This window comes from Prionailurus viverrinus, chromosome C1 (genome assembly GCF_022837055.1).
Source record: "Prionailurus viverrinus isolate Anna chromosome C1, UM_Priviv_1.0, whole genome shotgun sequence".
Classification (NCBI taxonomy): domain Eukaryota; kingdom Metazoa; phylum Chordata; class Mammalia; order Carnivora; family Felidae; genus Prionailurus; species Prionailurus viverrinus.
This window is the reverse complement of record NC_062568.1, coordinates 43,586,715-43,608,198: the sequence shown is the minus strand read 5'-3', so window position 1 is coordinate 43,608,198 and position 21,484 is coordinate 43,586,715. Positions and strand designations below refer to the sequence as shown.

The following is a 21,484-nucleotide window of genomic DNA, read 5'->3' as shown; positions in this document are numbered from 1 at the left end:
ATTGTCAGGATATATACCCAAAAGAATTGAAAACAGTGACTCAGATAGTGGTACTCTCATATTCATAAGCAGCATTATTAATAATAGCCAAATCATGGAAGCAACCCAAGAGTCACCGATAAATGAATGGCTAGGCAAAATGTGGTATATGCATTCAGTAGAATGTAAGTAAGGCTTAAAAATGAAATTCTGACACATGCTACACACATATGAACCTTGAAGGCATTATGCTAAGTGACATGTCAGTCACAAAAGGGCTGATATTGCATAATTCCACTTATATGAGATACCTCAGGTAGTCAAATCATAGAGGCAGAAAGTAAAACAGCAGTTCCTGAGAATAGAGAGAGAGGATAATGCACTATTAAATATTTAATGGGTAGAAGAGTGTCAGTTTGGGGGAAGATGAAAATGTTCTGGAGAATAGATGGTGGCAATGGTTGCACAACAATGTGAATGGACTTAAGCACAGAACTGTACGCTTAAAAATGGTTATGGTGGAAAATTTTATGTTATGTGTATTTAACCAAAATTTTAAAAGTGGAAAAAAAGTTAATTTAGAAATCATTTTCATTTATTTGGAAATTAGGTGATAAATTACTCTAGGTTTACGTCCATATGAAGAATAACTGACAGGTTGTTCTTTTGCTTAACCAGTAATTTCTTCATTCATTAAATGCACAGAAAATGAAATGTTCTTTTTCTTTTGTTTTAGTGAGACTGAAGATTTTTCCTCAGATACAAGTGCCAAAATATTAGAAGGTTGGATTTATTATTTTTCTTAAATTAGAAAGCATTCAAAAGAAGACTGCTTTACTGCTTTGATAAACTTTTTACTAATTACTTATTGTTTGTTTACTGCCTTGTTTACTGCTTTGATGATTTTTTTAGTTACTAAACCTGAGATTGATATTTTTTTCCTGCAAATTTATCTATTTTGGAGGAAAATAATTCATTACTACATCACTCAGGTGTTAAAATGAGCCAACTAGTTTGCCTTTTCTGAATTACTGTTAAGATTTTATTAATGATTTTGATCAAGAAAATGGTGTGATATTATGAATTCAGTTACCATGTTCCTGTGAAAAATATTCATAAAATAAGGTTGCACCATACAATAGTTTTTACTTCAGTTGGAACCCATTATACTAGCATTTAACGATTTCTTACCCTTCCTTTGTACTTAGTCCTACCATAATGAAAAGAAAGGGGAGGGGCCTTTTAGAGCTAAATGTATTTGCTCACATTAATATCTGACTAGTATGGACTTCACTTGAAAAAAATAAATCTCTATTTTTATTTTACTCTAAGGAGTGATACCTACTCCTTCGAACATTTGTGAGAACTTTTTGGTGAAACCTCAGAGGATCAATGTGGTTCTAAGAGTGATCATAGGTACAAGAGGCAGAGTGTCATGTTTAACACAAAGCGGCCTTAAAATTCAAACCACAGTGGGGTGCCTGGATGGCTCAGTTGTTTAGCATCTGATACTTGGTTTCAGTGTAGCTCATGACCTCACAGTTCGTGAGATCAAGTGTATCTCAGGCTCTACGCTGATAGCGGGAAACCTGCTTGGGATTCTGATTCCTCTCTATGTCTCTGCCCCTCCTCTGCTTGTGTTCTCTCTCCTTGTCTCAAAATAAATAAACTTAAACAAACAAACAAAAAACCTCAAACCACAGGTTTACCCTGGCTATTCCAAACACACAACACCTCTCAAGGAGTTACTTTAAAAACCTAGTTTCTTATCTTCGAAGTGAAATTATTTTAATTAAGATGATTCATACAATAGCAATAAATATGCCAGAATTCCATGAACATACCATAATCAGAAGATATCACAATAATCACTAATCACACCTGTATTATGGAATCATAGGCTGCTAGAGAAACCATTCAATACAACCTCCATCATGTTTACATGAGGAAACTCAAGCTCAGGGTGAGGAAGCAATTTTGCCAAGGTTACTTTGAATCAAAGTCAGAGTCAATTCTGGATCCTAAATCTCCTCACCATAAATGTATTGTGGGTGTTTTTTCCCATTTTTTTTTGCAATGATCATGCTTAATTCTTATATCCTTCTGCAATATTTTAGCTGCCCAATTCAAACTTTTATTTATTCATTCATTCAAATATTTACTAAGCATCTCCTTTGTGCTCTAGGATCCTATATGTGAACAAAACTGACAAAGTCCTTAATCTCATAGAATTTATACTTGAGTGGGCATCAAAGGGTAAGGACATGAACAAGATGATTCCAGATATTTATAAGTATTTCCCATCTCATCTGGGACAAAAGCGAAAGAAATTACAATGGCTTGTAAAATCTTACATCATCTGGATATCACTCCACCCCCTTTTACTTCTCTAACTTCCTCCTCTGTTTCTCTTTTCAGCTCTCTGCCCCAGCCTCATTGACCTTAAACATTCCAGGCATTCAGGCCTTTGCGCTTTCTGATCCTTGTGTCATGCTCTTCCCCCTACATCTCCCTTGCTCAGCCCTCACCTTGAGGTCTTTGCTCAAGTTTCACCTTCTCAGTGAGATCTTCTTTTACCATACTCTGAAATTGTACCCTCATTCTCACCATGGCACTAACTCTTCCACTTCTTGGCTGATTTTTCTCACTGGCACTTATAACTTTCTGATACACTGTTAGTTGTTGTTTTTTTGTCACTATCTCCTTCTAGAATGTAAGTTCCCACAGTATTCCCAAGAACCTAAAATAGGCTTATAGTAGGAGGACCATTTAGTAAAATAAGAGAGATGATGGGAATAACTAATGAGAGGCACAAGAATTTTGTTTTGGTTATGTTGAGATTGATTTACCCATTAGATGTTCAAGTTGAGGTGTCACATAAGAAACAGGATTTTTAAGATGGAGTTTAACAGAGAGGTCAGAGCCAGAAATTTATATTCTTTGTTTCATATAGGTATACAGTAAAATAAGTTAACTCTGAACATCTGAGATCCTCAACTATCAGGAATTTTTCTTTGACTTTTCATCAAAACAAACTCCTAGTATATCCTGGGAAGTTGACAACCATTTAGCCTAGAAAATTAAAACCTATGTTTGGAATGATAGGCCTAGAAGTAAACCCAATACCCTCAGTCATTTAAAAGCAAAAGTCAGCTCAATTATGTGCAATATAGAGCCAGGTACTTTTAGAAAGATGATCAAACAACAATAAATTTTTACCAGTATTGTCAGATAAGTGCCATAATCAATCCCTGTCATATTTGAGTTATTTGAAGTTTCACTGCTACTCCCCCCTGCAAAACCTACATTTGTCCAAAGGATAACTCAGAGAATGACCACTTGTTTTGGCCCTTGATGATGACATGTTTATAAAATGCAAAATTCTTATATATATCTCATTGAGCCCTGTTGTCAGACAGGCAGGGAAGAATCTCAATCACATTCTACATAATTAGGAAACAGTCAAATAAGTTAGATTCAATTTGCCAATGTTCTTCACTCTAAGAAGTAACGCTAAAACTCAAACTCAGATTTTCGGCCTCCCTAGTGGTTGGTTTTTGTGAAACTTTTCTAATAATTTCTCTCTCTTTGTTTTTAATGTTTGTTTATTTTTGAGAGAGACAGAGAGACAGAGCACGAGCTGGGGAGGAGCAGAGAGAGGGGAGACACAGACCCAAAGCAGGCTCCAGGCTCTGATTTGTCAGCACAAAGCCCGACATGGGGCTTGAACTCACAAACTGTGAGATCATGACCTGAGTCAAAGTCAGACTTTTAACCGACTGAGCCACCCAGGAGCCCCAAAACTTTTCTCTTAATTTGTAACTCCCTTAGTTTAAATTTGCTTTCAGGCATACTAACTTGCCCTGGAATTTAGGCAACTTTTGATTCTGTAGCAACTTCTCCAGATTTCCTCTTGGTATTGCCTCAAAATTCTCCGGGTTCTCACTCAAAGTATTTCATAAGACCAGCACCTTCTCCTTTGTTCCAATAATCTGCTTTTAATTAGCTATGTAGAATCAAAGAGTGTTAGAGCTGGAAGGCCCCTAGGAATCATTTATAAGGTAATCTCTTATTTTACATGTAAACAAATAAACCTGCAGAGATTGAGTACTTATGGATAAACATGTGGCTACTAAGTAACAGAGTTGGCCTTTCCTACTAAATCATATTTCATCTTATAATTCCTAAAGGAAAGTCTAGGACATGCCCCAGAACTCTAGAGATCTTACCTATTTCAGTTGTGTTCCCAATGTCTGTACAGTGAGAGTGATAATAATTTCTTCTACCTAACTAAATTCTAGAACTTTCTGATGAAAAATAATAAGACCAGGTTTGTCTCAATACTATTCATGCCTAAAAAAAGAAAAGAAATAATATTTTTTCCTTTTCTTTTTCCCCTTCCCAACAGGAAATTCTCAGGAGCAAAAGCCAGAGAATTCAAACAATGTGAAGGTAAATATTTTTCAATAAACTCTAATTAGCATACATGGAGTCCAGTTGAATATAGCCCAGTTTTCAAGGCCACATCAGGGCTTGGGGTGGTACAGTTTGTGGAACATCAGGAAACCTACCCCTGTTCAGTATTTCTTCCTGCTCAGATCTTTCCCTCTGGCTAAGAACTATCCATGGAACTGAAGAAATCCCTTAATCAAAATTTTCACTTTACAGGTAAGTTATTCCTTGCTTACGTGCACAGAGTAACCCACTATTCCTCCCTAGAACCTAAATGGACTTCCACTCTTTAACTGTGTTACTACTGACTCTGGAGAAAACCGTACAGGGAGTCACTTGGCCCTAAGTCACTTGGTCTAAGGCAGGTAGACCCAAGTGAGGAACTTGGTGGAGGCAGGGAGGGAATAGAAGCTTTCAAAAATGGAGGAGACTGGCTTGCAGGAAATGAGCGCTGACTCCATCTATTTTTCTGTATTCCTAAGGACTGATTGTTTAAAGGCAGCTTTCCAAGAGGTTCAGCTACTCTCCACTATGAACTCAGGAAAAATTTTCCTCCTAGTTCTTTTTAAAAGTTTCCAATGAGAGCCAAAGCTACAGATCTTCTTTTGCTTTTATCACTTTGTTTCTTGGCTCAATTTAACCCCACTTCTGAATTTCCCCTACACCATGCACATGAATCCATCACTTACCCAGTCCCTTATCATCAGAGTCATCTTCTTCATACTAATGCCAAACCCTGAAGGTGCTGGGAAGTTTCTTATTCAACCTAATCCTCATTTATGAATATAAACATCTATCTGACAACCTCAGGCTTACTTAGGCCATTATTTTCCAAGTAAAATTATATGGAAATAACAGGGAGACAGAATCTGTAGACTGATGACCTCATGACAGACTATTCCTTGTGTCAGGCTAAATTCCTTGCTAATCTGGGCCCTTTTTTGGCTTTTTGCCTTTCCCATAACTTGCAGCTTTTTCCATGGTAAAACTATAGTTGAAGTTGTTATACCCAATCCAATTCAAAGTAAGGTGGACTAAGCACATTCTATCTCATCTCTATCTCTGATTACAACTAAAAACTCTGGACAACAACTGAGGATTCTGGAAAATAAATAATAGCAGGAGTTTGAGGGGACAAATAAAAACTCAAAGAATCACCAATTTCATTATGAGTTTCCTGGTTTTGTACCCCCTTATCTCCTACTTTAGACGTAGAGCAATTCAAATCCTGGAATTGCATAGAGAGAATGGGCAGAATAAATCCCCAGGAGAAATCATTGCTCTCTCACCAGAATTAAGATATTCCTGTGGACTGGGAAGTAGAAGAATCTCACTTCTTTCCCACTTTTCCCATTTCTTGGCTCTGCCTCAAGGCAAGTTTCAGACACGAAGCTATATGGCAATGGCTGCAGAGGCTTGAGGCACTTAAAACTGTGAGAGAAAAATCCTTCCCTCTGACCAGAAGAATTAGGACAAGGTCTCCAGTAACCTGAAGAAGATTAAAAGGAAATCTGCTTTTTTTTCTCTGCTTCTTTTTGCCACTTTACTCTAGACATAAATGTAATCATGGGATGTGTGAGACAGCACACAGAATGGGTAGCCACAGCATTCTAGCCATAGAACCAGAAAGGAGACTATTTAGAGTTAGGGACATGGAAAAAAAAAAGTCACAGAATATCATCAGAAAGGATCCCCTACAAATCTGTATGTCTCTCCTGTGTTGTTCATGTATGGAACTGGCCTGAGTTTACATAAACAAAAGGCTTTGAGAACTTGAACTATAGCTTTAATAGTGGTGCACACACAGGGATGCTACGTATATATACTGCCAAGGCTTTGGAAACTGAATTTACATTGGAAACAGCTATAGAAGGGTAGGATGTGTGGTCTAAATCTAAGTGGGTTAATTACCTACTTAAGCAAACAGATAAAAAACTAAACCATCTCCAGAGTACTCTAACAGTTCTTAGAAACTCATAAGTTGTTTAAAATGCTCAAGATAGAATTCAAAATTACTTAACATACAAAAAATAAGACAATGTCTACAACTTTTAAGGGAGAAGACAAGAGATACCAAGTCTGATGCAACTAAAATTTTGGAATTTTCAGACAAAAACTTAAAGTGGTGGTTATAACGGTGTTCCATGAAGAAATGACAATCTCTTATGAATAAATCTTATGAAAAGATAGATGTTCCTAAAATAACAAGTATATTTACTCATCTCAGACACTTGGTAGCATCTCCCTGCCAGCGTTTAGATTAGGGATTCTGAAGTCAGTCTCACACATGTGGGCATTTTTTAAGAGATATCAATATCTGTCCCACCCTGAGAGATTTCAATTCAATTGGAGGTGTGGGACCTTGGGATTCATATTAAGAAAAAAGAATTTCCACAGGATGCCTGGATAGCTCATTCGGTTAAGCGTCCAACTTCAGCTTGGGTTATGATCTCGTGGTTCATGAGTTCGAGATCCATGTCAGACTCTGCTCTGACAAATACAGATTCTGTGTCTCCCTCTCTCTTTGCCCCTCTCCCACTTGTACTCTCTTTCAAAAATAAATAAAACATTTAAAAATTTTTTTAAAAAATTTCCACATGTAACTATTGTGCTGCCAATACTGAGAATTAGTGTTTTAGATAGTCTTGGTTCCATTTTATTCCTCAGGTATATATTTGTTTTGAAATATATTAATAGATAAGCTACCTCAAGTCCTCTTTGAAGAACTATGATAAAACTCCTATCATACCTGGTGGTTTTTTACATAATCTATATGTAACATATTTTATGTTTCTTCATGAATTTAGGCCTTTTTAAAAAATTTCTCATCATTGATTTCCTTATTTAATAGCTAGTTTTATAAAATATATACAAGGTAGCCCAATTACCTATCCCAGTCTATTTTATGCCTTTCTGAGAAAATTGCTGCTTCTCTGTTCAAAGAGGTGATATGGGCCTACAGAGTAAAGCTAGTATCTGAGCCATGTTCCATGCCCAACTAGGTCCAGATAGCCTGCTTATTGCTCCAGACTCCAAAATACCTAAGATTTCCATAACAGGAAACTGGAGTTACATAGTGAACAGCCATTTTACCCCTTAACATTATCTCTCATAACATAAAAAGAATTTATAATTTGTTACTTATATCAATACCCCCAAAAGAGGGAGGGAGCAGACAGAGCTGGCTTTTTTTGTGACTTAAGATGGCTGAGCTTTGATCATCATTGAATGGTATCCAAGGCCCACATTCATGACAAGGGTCAGCCCTAGGTGCCAAATTGGCAAAAATTATGATCCTGTCTCAGTGGATAATTCTTTGAGACTTCAGAGCACAGACATTATTGACGTAAGGTGCTACAATGGTTGTACTACATCTTTTGGGGATTTCTAGGTATCTTAGTGTGTACTATCCAATAAAAGATTAAATAAGTACTTTACTTTGTCTTGGCAGTTTATCACCATCTTTGAAGGAAACAAGAATATTGTTGGCAGTGTACATTCCTCAAGAGAAGTCATTTCAGGTACAAAATATACTATGCTTTAGCATTCATCCTGGAATGAGTGGCTCCTTCCTTGAAGTATTGATGCCTATTATCAATATGAGGTTGAAATAATATTCTTAATATGTGTATGTTTGTGTGTATAACAATTTGCAGTTTATTATGGGGTACTTTTATTTTAACTTCAAATCATAGTTACAAATAATATAACTAACATTTATTAGCAATTAAGTATCCCCTTTTTATTAAAGAGGGAAGGGCGAGTCACCGAAGAAGAAAGTAAGAGTATATTATTCAAGGTCACCCTGCAGCTAATAAGCTGCAGAACTGGGATTCAAACACAGATCTGCCCAACTTCAAAACCTAAGCTTGTTCAATATAACCAGAATTCATACACTTAAATGCCCACAGAAGCCATACAGGTAATGTTATAAACAAGAGCAGTAGGTTGAGCAAGGGTCTGTGGTGCACTGGAGATGGCATGTTCCATCTAAAGGAGGGAGCTGCTACTCAGCAATCACTGACACACTGGCTTGTTGCCAGGTCTTCCAATTGAAGTCTTTGCATTCTTCAAAAGAAGTTAGAGGTGAAAATTCCTGACTTTTAAAGTTTAACACATAATTCAAAGTTCTTCTGAAATGTTTTGTGGACCAAACAAAACTTGTCTATATCCCCTACACCATACTATTCTGCCTCTGTGAATCATAAAGCCCTAGTTTAAAAAAGAGAAAATGGAGGGAATAACTATCTGAGGTTACACAGTCAACAAATACAAAGCTTTTAGGGCTCAAAAACAGATCTTCTGACTTTGATCCTCCACTCTTTCTTCCCTCCATAATGTGGTTTCATATTGTTGCCATTGCATCCCAGAATAAGCCCCATATTGGGTAATAACCAAAGATAGTCTATAGTTTTGCTACAGAAAGAACTACTAACAAGATAAACGCAGGGTTCGTGACTTTCTCATGTAGGTTATTAAGCTAAGATACCAGGCACCCTCCGGTCTTGAACAATATACAGTCATCTAATAAAGCATGCGGATTTGAGGCAGTGTCCCAAGTGTGTTTCCTGGAACTGCTCTGCATTAGAACCACCCAGGGTACTTTTTTCACAATGTAGATTCCTGGACCCTCTCTAGCCTAAGTTAGCATCTCTGAGTAATGGCGCCCAGAGATCTGAATTTTTAACAGGACCACAAGTTTCAAGAACAGAAATTATTTTATACCTCCAATGACAATTTCAGAAGTCTTGCAACAATGCCTCAATCATGTCAGTAAAATTTTATCTTACTTTTTCAGAAAGTACATCTTTCTCTTTCATCTATGCTTTTGTGTCTTATCTGCTGCAAATTTTGTGGATTTTTTTTTCCTTTTAAATTCTTAGGTCATTTTAAAAAATAATAGTAGAGTAAAAACCCTGAATATACTTTTTTGTTCTTTATTTTTAGTTAAATTTACCGTTGGCTATCTTAACTTTAACTATAGAAGATTATCTTGCTAGAAAAGACAAATCTAGGTAACTACAAGATGTATAGTCATGAACTTTGGCACATGATGGAATTAAGAAAATGGGGGTGCCTAGGTGGCTCAGTCGGTTAAGGATCTGACTTTGGCTCAGGTCGTGATCTCATGGTTCCTGAGGTTGAGACCTGCACTGGCCCCTGTGCTGACAGCTCAGAACCTGGAGCCTGCTTTGGATTCTGTGTCTCCTGCTGCCTCTGTCCCTTCCTCACTCACACTCTGTCTTTCTGTCTGTCTCTTAAAAATTAATAAACATTAAACATTATTTTTTTAATTTAAAAAAAGAAAATTTGGTCATGTGTGTTTTCATGTCTTATCAAAAAGTTTCAAAAAAGTACATAAATGTTCATTTCTATCTTTACATATTTATAAGTAAAATTATAATTTTGTGATAATTAAAATATGAAGAATGTATAAAATGTGAAAAATGAATGTAGAAAAATATAGAAAAATGAATCTAAATGAAAATTCTTTTATTATCTATACAGTCTTATCTCACATGATAAAAAAAAATCACTTGAAGTTAACCAATTGAAAATTCACCCAAAGTAGGTGAGAAATTATGACAATTTTAATGCACTTGTGCTTTCACTTGAGTACTCTGAAATAGATACCCTCGTTGTGTAAAGTTGAAAGTTACTTTAAGTTTAGCTCATCAGGCTTTTTCCAATAGTGTTCTGATAGAAAAAGAAAGACATTCTTTGTACAACTAACTGGAGAAGTATCAAAGTGCGGTAGGTCCATGAGAGTCAAAAAGCTGGCCCCCTCCCCCAGGGGCGCCTGGGTGGCGCCTGGGTGGCGCAGTCGGTTAAGGGTCGGACTTCAGCCAGGTCAGGATCTGGCGGTCGGTGGATTCGAGCCCCGCGTCAGGCTCTGGGCTGATGGCTCAGAGCCTGGAGCCTGTTTCTGATTCTGTGTCTCCCTCTCTCTCTGCCCCTCCCCCGTTCATGCTCTGTCTCTCTCTGCCCCAAAAATAAATAAACGTTGAAAAAAAAATTAAAAAAAAAAAAGCTGGCCCCCATTCCCAGAGCATCCATTTTCTACCCATATGACCTTAGGCAAGGTATTTGACCTTGCCAAGATTCAGTGTCCAAAAATGGAGTTATCACTCTTCCTATTTCCCTTACAAGAGTGTTAGAAGGATCAAATTAGAAGAGCCTTTGTGAGGGGCACCTGGATGGCTCAGCTGGTTAAGCATCTGACTCTTGACTTCAGCTCAGGTCATGATCTCATGGTTTGGGGTTCAAGCACCATGTCAAGCTCTGCACGATAAGTGCAGAGCCTGCTTGGGATTCTCTCTGTCTCCCTCTGGCTCTGCCACTCCCCTGCTCTCTCTGTCTCTCAAAATAAATAAATAAACTTAAAAAAAAGAACCTTTGCAAATGTTTTTAAATCCCATAAAGTATTTTATAAACATCACTTTCTTAATTCTAAATCATCAATTCTATAGTATAACTGTCTCAATTAGAATGCCTAATAAATATTCATATTACTTTTTTGCTTTTTCCACAGAAACTCCCAAGCCTAGTATTTCCAAACAAGGATCTAAAATGTTGGCAAAGGTATCTTCAGCTCTCTCAAAGGTGTTTTCTCGAAGTAACACCAATATTTCCAAATCTTCTTCACCACCTGACCAAGATGAGCCCTGAAGCTTTTATACCTGATAGAACTATGCTTACTTCCCTTAGAAAATAAAGTGATTTTTAAAGCATAACATATTGTCCTAGAAGATGATTTTTATAATACTGAGCAGAATTTTAAGATCAAAGCAAGTACAATAGAAATTTGGATAAGAGAAAGGTTTGATGAATGCTTTTGATAAACATTTGGCATGAAAAGAGGCACAGTGTTAGTATTACCTGTGTGCCATAAATATGAAGCGACCAAAAGTGTACCTGGAAATGACCTTGGAGGTTTCCTGTTAAATTTTTAGAGGGTATTTTCACCAAAATAGTTAGCAAATTGAGATAACACTCAAGTGAATTCTGTAACACAGATATGAAACTGAATGGTTCACTATTAAAGGTGTATTTGTATGTTCAAATAAAAATATACCAGATATAAGAAATCAGCTTTTCCCACCTGCAGATAAAGTATCATCAGTTTATAAAATACCTCCCAAACAAAAATATCTAACTATGAATAAAGCACCATGTAGAAGTAATTAATTAGTTACCAGCAATTTAATTACTAGTAAAATACATAGTATTTTATCTATGTATGCATAAAATAACTTTTACAACTTTAAAAAAACTTTTCAGAAAAAACAAAGGGATTTTGTGGGTCAAATACTATCAATAGGTAAATTTGTTGGTCAGCAAAGCATTAAATCCTTTATATTAATATTTTCTCATGAATATAAATAAAGGCTCTATTTGTAGGAACATAAAAATGACAATTTAACAAGAGGAATAGCTAGTAGAGTGATAAAATAAATTTTTCAAAATCATTTAACTTGCTACTTTGTAGCATATTTGCCACTAGATTCTAAGGATCTTGTTTAAAAGATCCAAAACAGCAAAGAGTGTCAGTGATCATCACTATCTAACCTAATGCCGATTCATGAATTTTTAGAAAATGTGACATCTTCTCTTTTATCTAAAATTTTCTTGACAGTAGCCAGCACTAAAGTAGAAACATCTGAGAAAATTTTATTTTATAAAACTGAATTTCCTTTAATAAAGTTAGGTTATGACATTGAGCTCTGGAGAAAAAGATGTGATTATATAGTAGAATTTTTACATTCTAATCACAATGTAGTTACTCAATTGGTAATTTAATCTATTTATACTAATCTCATGAATTATTTGATCTCAAAGATACACAAAATAATGTAACTTACAGATGCAGTCATTTTCAAAAATGATAGTTAATAAGAAATGACTGGCAGTCCAGTTCAAAATTGTTCTCAGAAGAATTCTACCAATGGGCTTATATTGACAAGTATTAAGTTGAAAGTATTCTTACAGATGTCACCAAAACCACTAGTGTTCAATGTCACATGCTTTTAATAAAAACTGCCTTTTAACATATGATTGTTTACAAAGCTTTTATCCATCATTTCAAAAGTTGATAAGGAAATAAGCAAATCTTTCATAGGTGAAATTCACTCTGATTTCAAGACACTCTGATTCACATAGTCCTGTAGTTAAATATTAACTATGTAAGGATAATGTACTCAGGGACACCTAAGTGGGTCAGTGGGTTGAGCAAACAACTCTTGATTTGGGCTCACATCATGAACTCACAGTCCTGAGATCCAACCCCACCTGTGGCTCCATGCTAGGTATAGAGTCTGCTTAAGATTCTCTCCCCCTCTTCCTCTGCCCTCCCCACCTCTTCACATGCTTTCTGCCTATCTCTCAAAAACAAAACAAAACAAAACAAAACAAAACAAAACAAAACAAAACAAAACAAAAAAACAACAATAACACAGAATAGTGTACTCATATGAAGTTTTTTTAATGGTAAAGGAAACTTTCAGTTTTCCCCACCTCAAGTAGAAGAAAAAGCATCAAGTTCAGGATTTGTTGTTAAAGCTGTCAGAATTATGGAAAAAGTGGTTAAAATTATGGTTAAATTGAAGTCCCAAGTAAAACCTTCAACCTGAAAAGGTTCTGTGTCAAAAGTCATGTGTTAAATGAAACTTTGGGCATATTTGGCTAACGTAGTGAAAAAGATGCTAAAAGGATCAAAGATTAATTTAAAAAAAAAAGCCTATTACTTGATAGGGGCACATGGGTGGTTCAGTCAGTTAAGTGTCCAACTTCAGCTCAGGTCATGAGTTTGAGCCCCTAGTCAGGCTCTGTGCTGACAGCTCAGAGCCTGGAGTCTACTTCACACTCTGTGTCTCCCTCTCTCTCTCTGCTCCTCACTCACTCATGCTCGCTCTCTCTCTCTCTCTCTCTCTCTCAAAAATAAACAAACAAGAAAATTTTAAAAAAGCATATTACCTAATAAATTTTTGGTAGCTGAAATTTCTAGAAGTACCTATCTTTGAGCTGTTGATCCTAAAGAAGGCCTTTTAAATCCATAAGGCATTGGAATAATTTATTAGGTTGTTGATTCTGTTTATGTTGTACAAAAACACAATTTGGCAAACTTTTTATGTAAAGGGCTAGATACTAAACACCATAGGTTTGCAGAGCATATGATCTTTATCAAAGCTATTCCATTGTGCCTTTGTAGCACAAAAGCAGCCTTAGAAAATGTATAAACAAATAATGTAGCTGTCTGGGATCCAATGAAAATTTACTTATGAAGAATGAAATTTGAACTTTAATTTTCACATCACAAAATACCATTCTTCTGATTTTTTTCAGTGAGGGGTGGTGGGGGGATAAGCTAAATAGGTAATGTGTATTAAGGAGGGCACTTGTGTTGAGCACTGGGTGTTAAAAGTAAGTGATGAATCACTAAATTCTACTACTGAAACCAATCCTACACAATATGTTAACTTGAATTTAAGTAAAATCTTGGAGGAAAAAAATTGTAAAACCATTCTTAGCATTTAAGCTGGTCAAAAAAAGATGGCAGTCTAGATTTATGGCATTGGTGGTAGTTTGCTTACTCATTTCCATTAAAAATTTGGGATCCATAAATTAGTTGAGTATGATAAGAAGGATGCAGAATATTTCTAAAAGCAATGGACTTGACTAGTGAAGTACTTTATAAACAATCAGTGATTACAAAATATCAGTACATAAATTTCAAACATTTATCTCTTTAGTGATTTGGTTATTTGAATATATTGCCAAGAAGGCACATGAGCATTCAAAATCGACCTTGGGTTAAAAAAGTTTAATTTGTAGCTGAATTTCTAGCAAAAATTATTTCTTACCTTGGGAATAGCCAATCAAAATGGATCCAGACATAATTTCAGAATAGTTGGTAGTCATATTTGTAAAACATTCATCATCAATCTCCATTGCAACAGAAGGGGGTAAGCAGCTCCAAGTTCTCAGCCCCCACAGAAAGATTGACAAAAGGTAAGTTGAAAATGGTAACAAAGATCTGTGGTGTTTTCACTTGCCCTTGCTCCAACACCCCCGCATGCCCCCAGCACATGAGCAATCTTGAAAAAGAAACCTGCAACCTTATTTAAGTCCTTTGACTCTTAGCTCTATAGGGAGCACAGCAAACCTTATTAGAAAATTATTGTGTATGTTTGTCCATTCCAAACCATCTGGGAGATGCCTGAATGAGGGATTCAAGGAGCATGTCTCTGTTTCACCTGATAGAAAACAGACCAGGAAAACAGTGGGCATTACTCAAAACAAGTGCAAGCCAAACTCACAACTCAGATTCCCAGGGAAAGAGTATGATGGAAACATGAAATAGATGCCAAAGGCCCTGGAACAAAAGTTAAGGAGATTCATTAAGAAGTTAGGACATTCGTTTTTGGGCGGCAAGATGGCGGCTTAGGAGGACGCTGGGCTCACCGCACGTCCTGCTGATCACTTAGATTCCATCTACACCTGCCTAAATAACCCAGAAAACCGCCAGAGGATTAGCAGAACAGAGTCGCCGGAGCCAAACACAGACGAGAGGCCCACGGAAGAGGGTAGGAAGGGCGGTGAGGCGGTGCGCGCTCCACGGACTGGCGGGAGGGCGCCGGGGCAGAGGGGCGGCTCGCCGGCCAAACAGAGCCCCCGAGTCGGGCTTGCAAAAGCGGAGGGGCCGGGCGGACTGTGTTCCGACAGCAAGCGCGACTTAGCGTCTGGGAGGTCATAAGTTAACAGCTCTGCTCGGAAATCGGGAAGGCTGGAGGACAAAGGGAGGGAGAGCTGCTGAGCCCCCTGACAACAGAGCTCAGTTTGGTGGGGAACAAAGGCGCTCGCCAGCGCCATCTCCCCCGCCCATCCCCCAGCCGAAATCCCAAAGGGAACCGGTTCCTGCCAGGGAACTTGCTCGCTCTGCGCAAACACCCAGCTCTGCGCTTCTGCGGAGCCAAACCTCCGGCAGCGGATCTGACTCCCTCCCGCTGCCACAGGGCACCTCCTGAAGTGGATCACCTAAGGAGAAGCGATCTAAGCCTGCCCCTCCTGCCCCCGAGCACCTTGCCTACCCACCCCAGCTAATACGCCAGATCCCCAGCATCACAAGCCTGGCAGGGTGCAAGTAGCCCAGATGAGTCACACCACCCCACAGTGAATCCCGCCCCTAGGAGAGGGGAAGAGAAGGCACACACCAGTCTGACTGTGGCCCCAGCGGTGGGCTGGGGGCAGACATCAGGTCTGACTATGGCCCCGCCCACCAACTCCAGTTATACACAACAGCACAGGGGAAGTGCCCTGCAGGTCCTCACCACGCCAGGGACTATCCAAAATGACCAAGCGGAAGAACTCCCCTCAGAAGAATCTCCAGGAAATAACAACAGCTAATGAGCTGATCAAAAAGGATTTAAATAATATAACAGAAAGTGAATTTAGAATAATAGTCATAAAATTAATCGCTGGGCTTGAAAACAGTATACAGGACAGCAGAGAATCTCTTGCTACAGAGATCAAGGGACTAAGGAACAGTCACGAGGAGCTGAAAAACGCTTTAAACGAAATGCATAACAAAATGGAAACCACCACAGCTCGGCTTGAAGAGGCAGAGGAGAGAATAGGTGAACTAGAAGATAAAGTTATGGAAAAAGAGGAAGCTGAGAAAAAGAGAGATAAAAAAATCCAGGAGTATGAGGGGAAAATTAGAGAACTAAGTGATACACTAAAAAGAAATAATATACGCATAATTGGTATCCCAGAGGAGGAAGAGAGAGGGAAAGGTGCTGAAGGGGTACTTGAAGAAATAATAGCTGAGAACTTCCCTGAACTGGGGAAGGAAAAAGACATTGAAATCCAAGAGGCACAAAGAACTCCCTTCAGACGTAACTTGAATCGATCTTCTGCACGACATATCATAGTGAAACTGGCAAAATACAAGGATAAAGAGAAAATTCTGAAAGCAGCAAGGGGTAAACGTGCCCTCACATATAAAGGGAGACCTATAAGACTCGTGACTGATCTCTCTTTTGAAACTTGGCAGGCCAGAAAGAATTGGCACGAGATTTTCAGGGTGCTAGACAGAAAAAATATGCAGCCAAGAATCCTTTATCCAGCAAGTCTGTCATTTAGAATAGAAGGAGAGATAAAGGTCTTCCCAAACAAACAAAAACTGAAGGAATTTGTCACCACTAAACCAGCCCTACAAGAGATCCTAAGGGGGACCCTGTGAGACAAAGTCCCAGAGACATCACTATAAGCATAAAACATACAGACATCACAATGACTCTAAACCCGTATCTTTCTATAATAACACTGAATGTAAATGGATTAAATGCACCAACCAAAAGACATAGGGTATCAGAATGGATAAAAAAACAAGACCCATCTATTTGCTGTCTACAAGAGACTCATTTTAGACCTGAGGACACCTTTAGATTGAGAGTGAGGGGATGGAGAACTGTTTATCATGCGACTGGAAGCCAAAAGAAAGCTGGAGTAGCCATACTTATATCAGACAAACTAGACTTTAAATTAAAGGCTGTAACAAGAGATGAAGAAGGACATTATATAATAGTTACAGGGTCTATCCATCAGGAAGAGCTAACAATTATAAATGTCTATGCACCGAATACCGGAGCCCCCAAATATATAAAACAATTACTCATAAACATAAGCAACCTTATTGATAAGAATGTGGTAATTGCAGGGGACTTTAATACACCACTTACAGAAATGGATAGATCATCTAGACACACGGTCAATAAAGAAACAAGGGCCCTGAATGAGACATTGGATCAGATGGACTTGACAGATATATTTAGAACTCTGCATCCCAAAGCAACAGAATATACTTTCTTCTCGAGTGCACATGGAACATTCTCCAAGATAGATCATATACTGGGTCACAAAACAGCCCTTCATAAGTTTACAAGAATTGAAATTATACCATGCTTACTTTCAGACCACAATGCTATGAAGCTTGAAATCAACCACAGAAAAAAGTCTGGAAAACCTCCAAAAGCATGGAGGTTAAAGAACACCCTACTAACGAATGAGTGGGTCAACCAGGCAATTAGAGAAGAAATTAAAAAATATATGGAAACAAACGAAAATGAAAATACAACAATCCAAACGCTTTGGGACGCAGCAAAGGCAGTCCTGAGAGGAAAATACATTGCAATCCAGGCCTATCTCAAGAAACAAGAAAAATCCCAAATACAAAATCTAACAGCACACCTAAAGGAACTAGAAGCAGAACAGCAAAGGCAGCCTAAGCCCAGCAGAAGAAGAGAAATAATAAAGATCAGAGCAGAAATAAACAATATAGAAACTAAAAAAACTGTAGAGCAGATCAACGAAACCAAGAGTTGGTTTTTTGAAAAAATAAACAAAATTGACAAACCTCTAGCCAGGCTTCTCAAAAAGAAAAGGGAGATGACCCAAATAGATAAAATCATGAATGAAAATGGAATGATTAGAACCAATCCCTCAGAGATACAAACAATTATCAGGGAATACTATGAAAAATTATATGCCAACAAATTGGACAACCTGGAAGAAATGGACAAATTCCTGAACACCCACACTCTTCCAAAACTCAATCAGGAGGAAATAGAAAGCTTGAACAGACCCATAACCAGCGAAGAAATTGAATCGGTTATCAAAAATCTCCCAACAAATAAGAGTCCAGGACCAGATGGCTTCCCAGGGGAGTTCTACCAGACGTTTAAAGCAGAGATAATACCTATCCTTCTCAAGCTATTCCAAGAAATAGAAAGGGAAGGAAAACTTCCAGACTCATTCTATGAAGCCAGTATTACTTTGATTCCTAAACCAGACAGAGACCCAGTAAAAAAAGAGAACTACAGGCCAATATCCCTGATGAATATGGATGCAAAAATTCTCAATAAGATACTAGCAAATCGAATTCAACGGCATATAAAAAGAATTATTCACCATGATCAAGTGGGATTCATTCCTGGGATGCAGGGCTGGTTCAACATTCGCAAATCAATCAACGTGATACATCACATTAACAAAAAAAGAGAGAAGAACCATATGATCCTGTCAATCGATGCAGAAAAGGCCTTCGACAAAATCCAGCACCCTTTCTTAATAAAAACCCTTGAGAAAGTCGGGATAGAAGGAACATACTTAAAGATCATAAAAGCCATTTATGAAAAGCCCACAGCTAACATCATCCTCAACGGGGAAAAACTGAAAGCTTTTTCCCTGAGATCAGGAACACGACAAGGATGCCCACTCTCACCGCTGCTGTTTAACACAGTGCTGGAAGTTCTAGCATCAGCAATCAGACAACAAAAGGAAATCAAAGGCATCAAAATTGGCAAAGATGAAGTCAAGCTTTCGCTTTTTGCAGATGACATGATATTATACATGGAAAATCCGATAGACTCCACCAAAAGTCTGCTAGAACTGATACAGGAATTCAGCAAAGTTGCAGGATTCAAAATCAATGTACAGAAATCAGTTGCATTCTTATACACTAACAATGAAGCAACAGAAAGACAAATAAAGAAACTGATCCCATTCACAATTGCACCAAGAAGCATAAAATACCTAGGAATAAATCTAACCAAAGATGTAAAGGATCTGTATGCTGAAAATTATAGAAAGCTTATGAAGGAAATTGAAGAAGATTTAAAGAAATGGAAAGACATTCCCTGCTCATGGATTGGAAAAATAAATATTGTCAAAATGTCAATACTACCCAAAGCTATCTACACATTCAATGCAATCCCAATCAAAATTGCACCAGCATTCTTCTCGAAACTAGAACAAGCAATCCTAAAATTCATATGGAACCACAAAAGGCCCCGAATAGCCAAAGGAATTTTGAAGAAGAAGACCAAAGCAGGAGGCATCACAATCCCAGACTTTAGCCTCTACTACAAAGCTGTCATCATCAAGACAGCATGGTATTGGCACCAAAACAGACACATAGACCAATGGAATAGAATAGAAACCCCAGAACTAGACCCACAAACGTATGGCCAACTCATCTCTGACAAAGCAGGAAAGAACATCCAATGGAAAAAAGACAGCCTCTTTAACAAATGGTGCTGGGAGAACTGGACAGCAACATGCAGAAGGTTGAAACTAGACCACTTTCTCACACCATTCACAAAAATAAACTCAAAATGGATAAAGGACCTAAATGTGAGACAGGAAACCATCAAAACCTTAGAGGAGAAAGCAGGAAAAGACCTCTCTGACCTCAGCCGTAGCAATCTCTTACTCGACACATCCCCAAAGGCAAGGGAATTAAAAGCAAAAGTGAATTACTGGGACCTTATGAAGATAAAAAGCTTCTGCACAGCAAAGGAAACAACCAACAAAACTAAAAGGCAACCAACGGAATGGGAAAAGATATTCGCAAATGACATATCGGACAAAGGGCTAGTATCCAAAATCTATAAAGAGCTCACCAAACTCCACACCCGAAAAACAAATAACCCAGTGAAGAAATGGGCAGAAAACATGAATAGACACTTCTCTAAAGAAGACATCCGGATGGCCAACAGGCACATGAAAAGATGTTCAGCGTCGCTCCTTATCAGGGAAATACAAATCAAAACCACACTCAGGTATCACCTCACGCCAGTCAGAGTGGCCAAAATGAACAAATCAGGAGACTATAGATGCTGGAGAGGATGTGGAGAAACGGGAACCCTCTTGCACTGTTGGTGGGAATGCAAATTGGTGCAGCCGCTCTGGAAAGCAGTGTGGAGGTTCCTCAGAAAATTAAAAATAGACCTACCCTATGACCCAGCAATAGCACTGCTAGGAATTTATCCAAGGGATACAGGAGCACTGATGCATAGGGCCACTTGTACCCCAATGTTCATAGCAGCACTCTCAACAATAGCCAAATTATGGAAAGAGCCTAAATGTCCATCAACTGATGAATGGATAAAGAAATTGTGGTTTATATACACAATGGAATATTACGTGGCAATGAGAAAAAATGAAATATGGCCTTTTGTAGCAACGTGGATGGAACTGGAGAGTGTGATGCTAAGTGAAATAAGCCATACAGAGAAAGACAGATACCATATGGTTTCACTCTTATGTGGATCCTGAGATACTTAACAGGAACCCATGGGGGAGGGGAAGGAAAAAAAAAAAAAAGAGGTTAGAATGGGAGAGAGCCAAAGCACAAGAGACTGTTAAAAACTGAGAACAAACTGAGGGTTGATGGGGGGTGGGAGGGAGGAGAGGGTGGGTGATGGGTATTAAGGAGGGCACCTTTTGGGATGAGCACTGGGTGTTGTATGGAAACCAATTTGTCAATAAATTTCAGAAAAAAAAAAAAAAAAGAAAAATGTTTTAAAAGAAAAAAAAAAAAAAAGAAGTTAGGACATTCAAAAACTCCCATGTGAGGAAATTTAGAAAGCCGTGCACATGCCCAGAGCAAAATTCATGTGCAGAAAACAATGTGAAAGACACTAAGCTTTCACCTCAGGCTAATCCTTAGGCTTAATGTAAGCCTAGCTAAGTACTGAAATAGTGCCTTTGCACAGAACTATTCTGCACAAAGGGATGAATTATTTTGTTTCCGTGTCTGCTTGTTTGTTTTGTTTGTGTATGTGAGGGTCAGGGGTGTGAGTGCAGGGTTGTGTTTTAGCTCCTGGTGCTCAAGGGAATCTCTGCCAAAATTAGTTTAACACAAAGAACAGAGACATCAGTGGTCAGAGAAGACAACACAGCCTTTAAAAAATAGTTTGAGAAAGTCACTACACAAATGGACTAGTACAACCTTCAACACTGGAGAAACAATAAGTTCTGGCAAAGAGGGAAATCTGATTTCCATATGTCGTAATACTCATATGCCCAGTTTTCAACAAAATAACTCATGGAATACAAAGAAACAGGAAAGTATGGCCTATTGAGAGGAAGAAAATGTTAAGAAATCATCCTTGAGGGAGTGCCTCGGTGGTTCAGTGGGTGAACCATCCAACTTCAGCTCAGGTCATGTTCTCACAGTTCATGGGTTCGAACCCCTCATTAGGCTCTGTGC

General features: G+C 38.1%; 1 protein-coding gene and 1 long non-coding RNA gene across 3 annotated transcripts in view; one reads left to right on the top strand and one right to left on the bottom strand.

Moving 5' to 3' along the window:
* The window catches only part of FSIP2 (fibrous sheath interacting protein 2), a 98,526-nt gene extending 87,395 nt beyond the window's left edge, over window positions 1–11,131 (top strand). For both annotated transcript variants that reach the window (XM_047871280.1, XM_047871279.1), the window contains 4 exons: window positions 716–762; window positions 4,388–4,431; window positions 7,883–7,952; window positions 10,964–11,131. In XM_047871280.1, coding sequence (XP_047727236.1) covers window positions 716–762; window positions 4,388–4,431; window positions 7,883–7,952; window positions 10,964–11,100 — 298 coding nt within the window. In that variant the 3' untranslated portion in view covers window positions 11,101–11,131. The remainder of the gene's footprint in view (window positions 1–715; window positions 763–4,387; window positions 4,432–7,882; window positions 7,953–10,963) is intronic.
* The window catches only part of LOC125172777 (uncharacterized), a 632,687-nt gene that overhangs the window by 388,336 nt on the left and 222,867 nt on the right, over window positions 1–21,484 (bottom strand). The window lies entirely within an intron of this gene.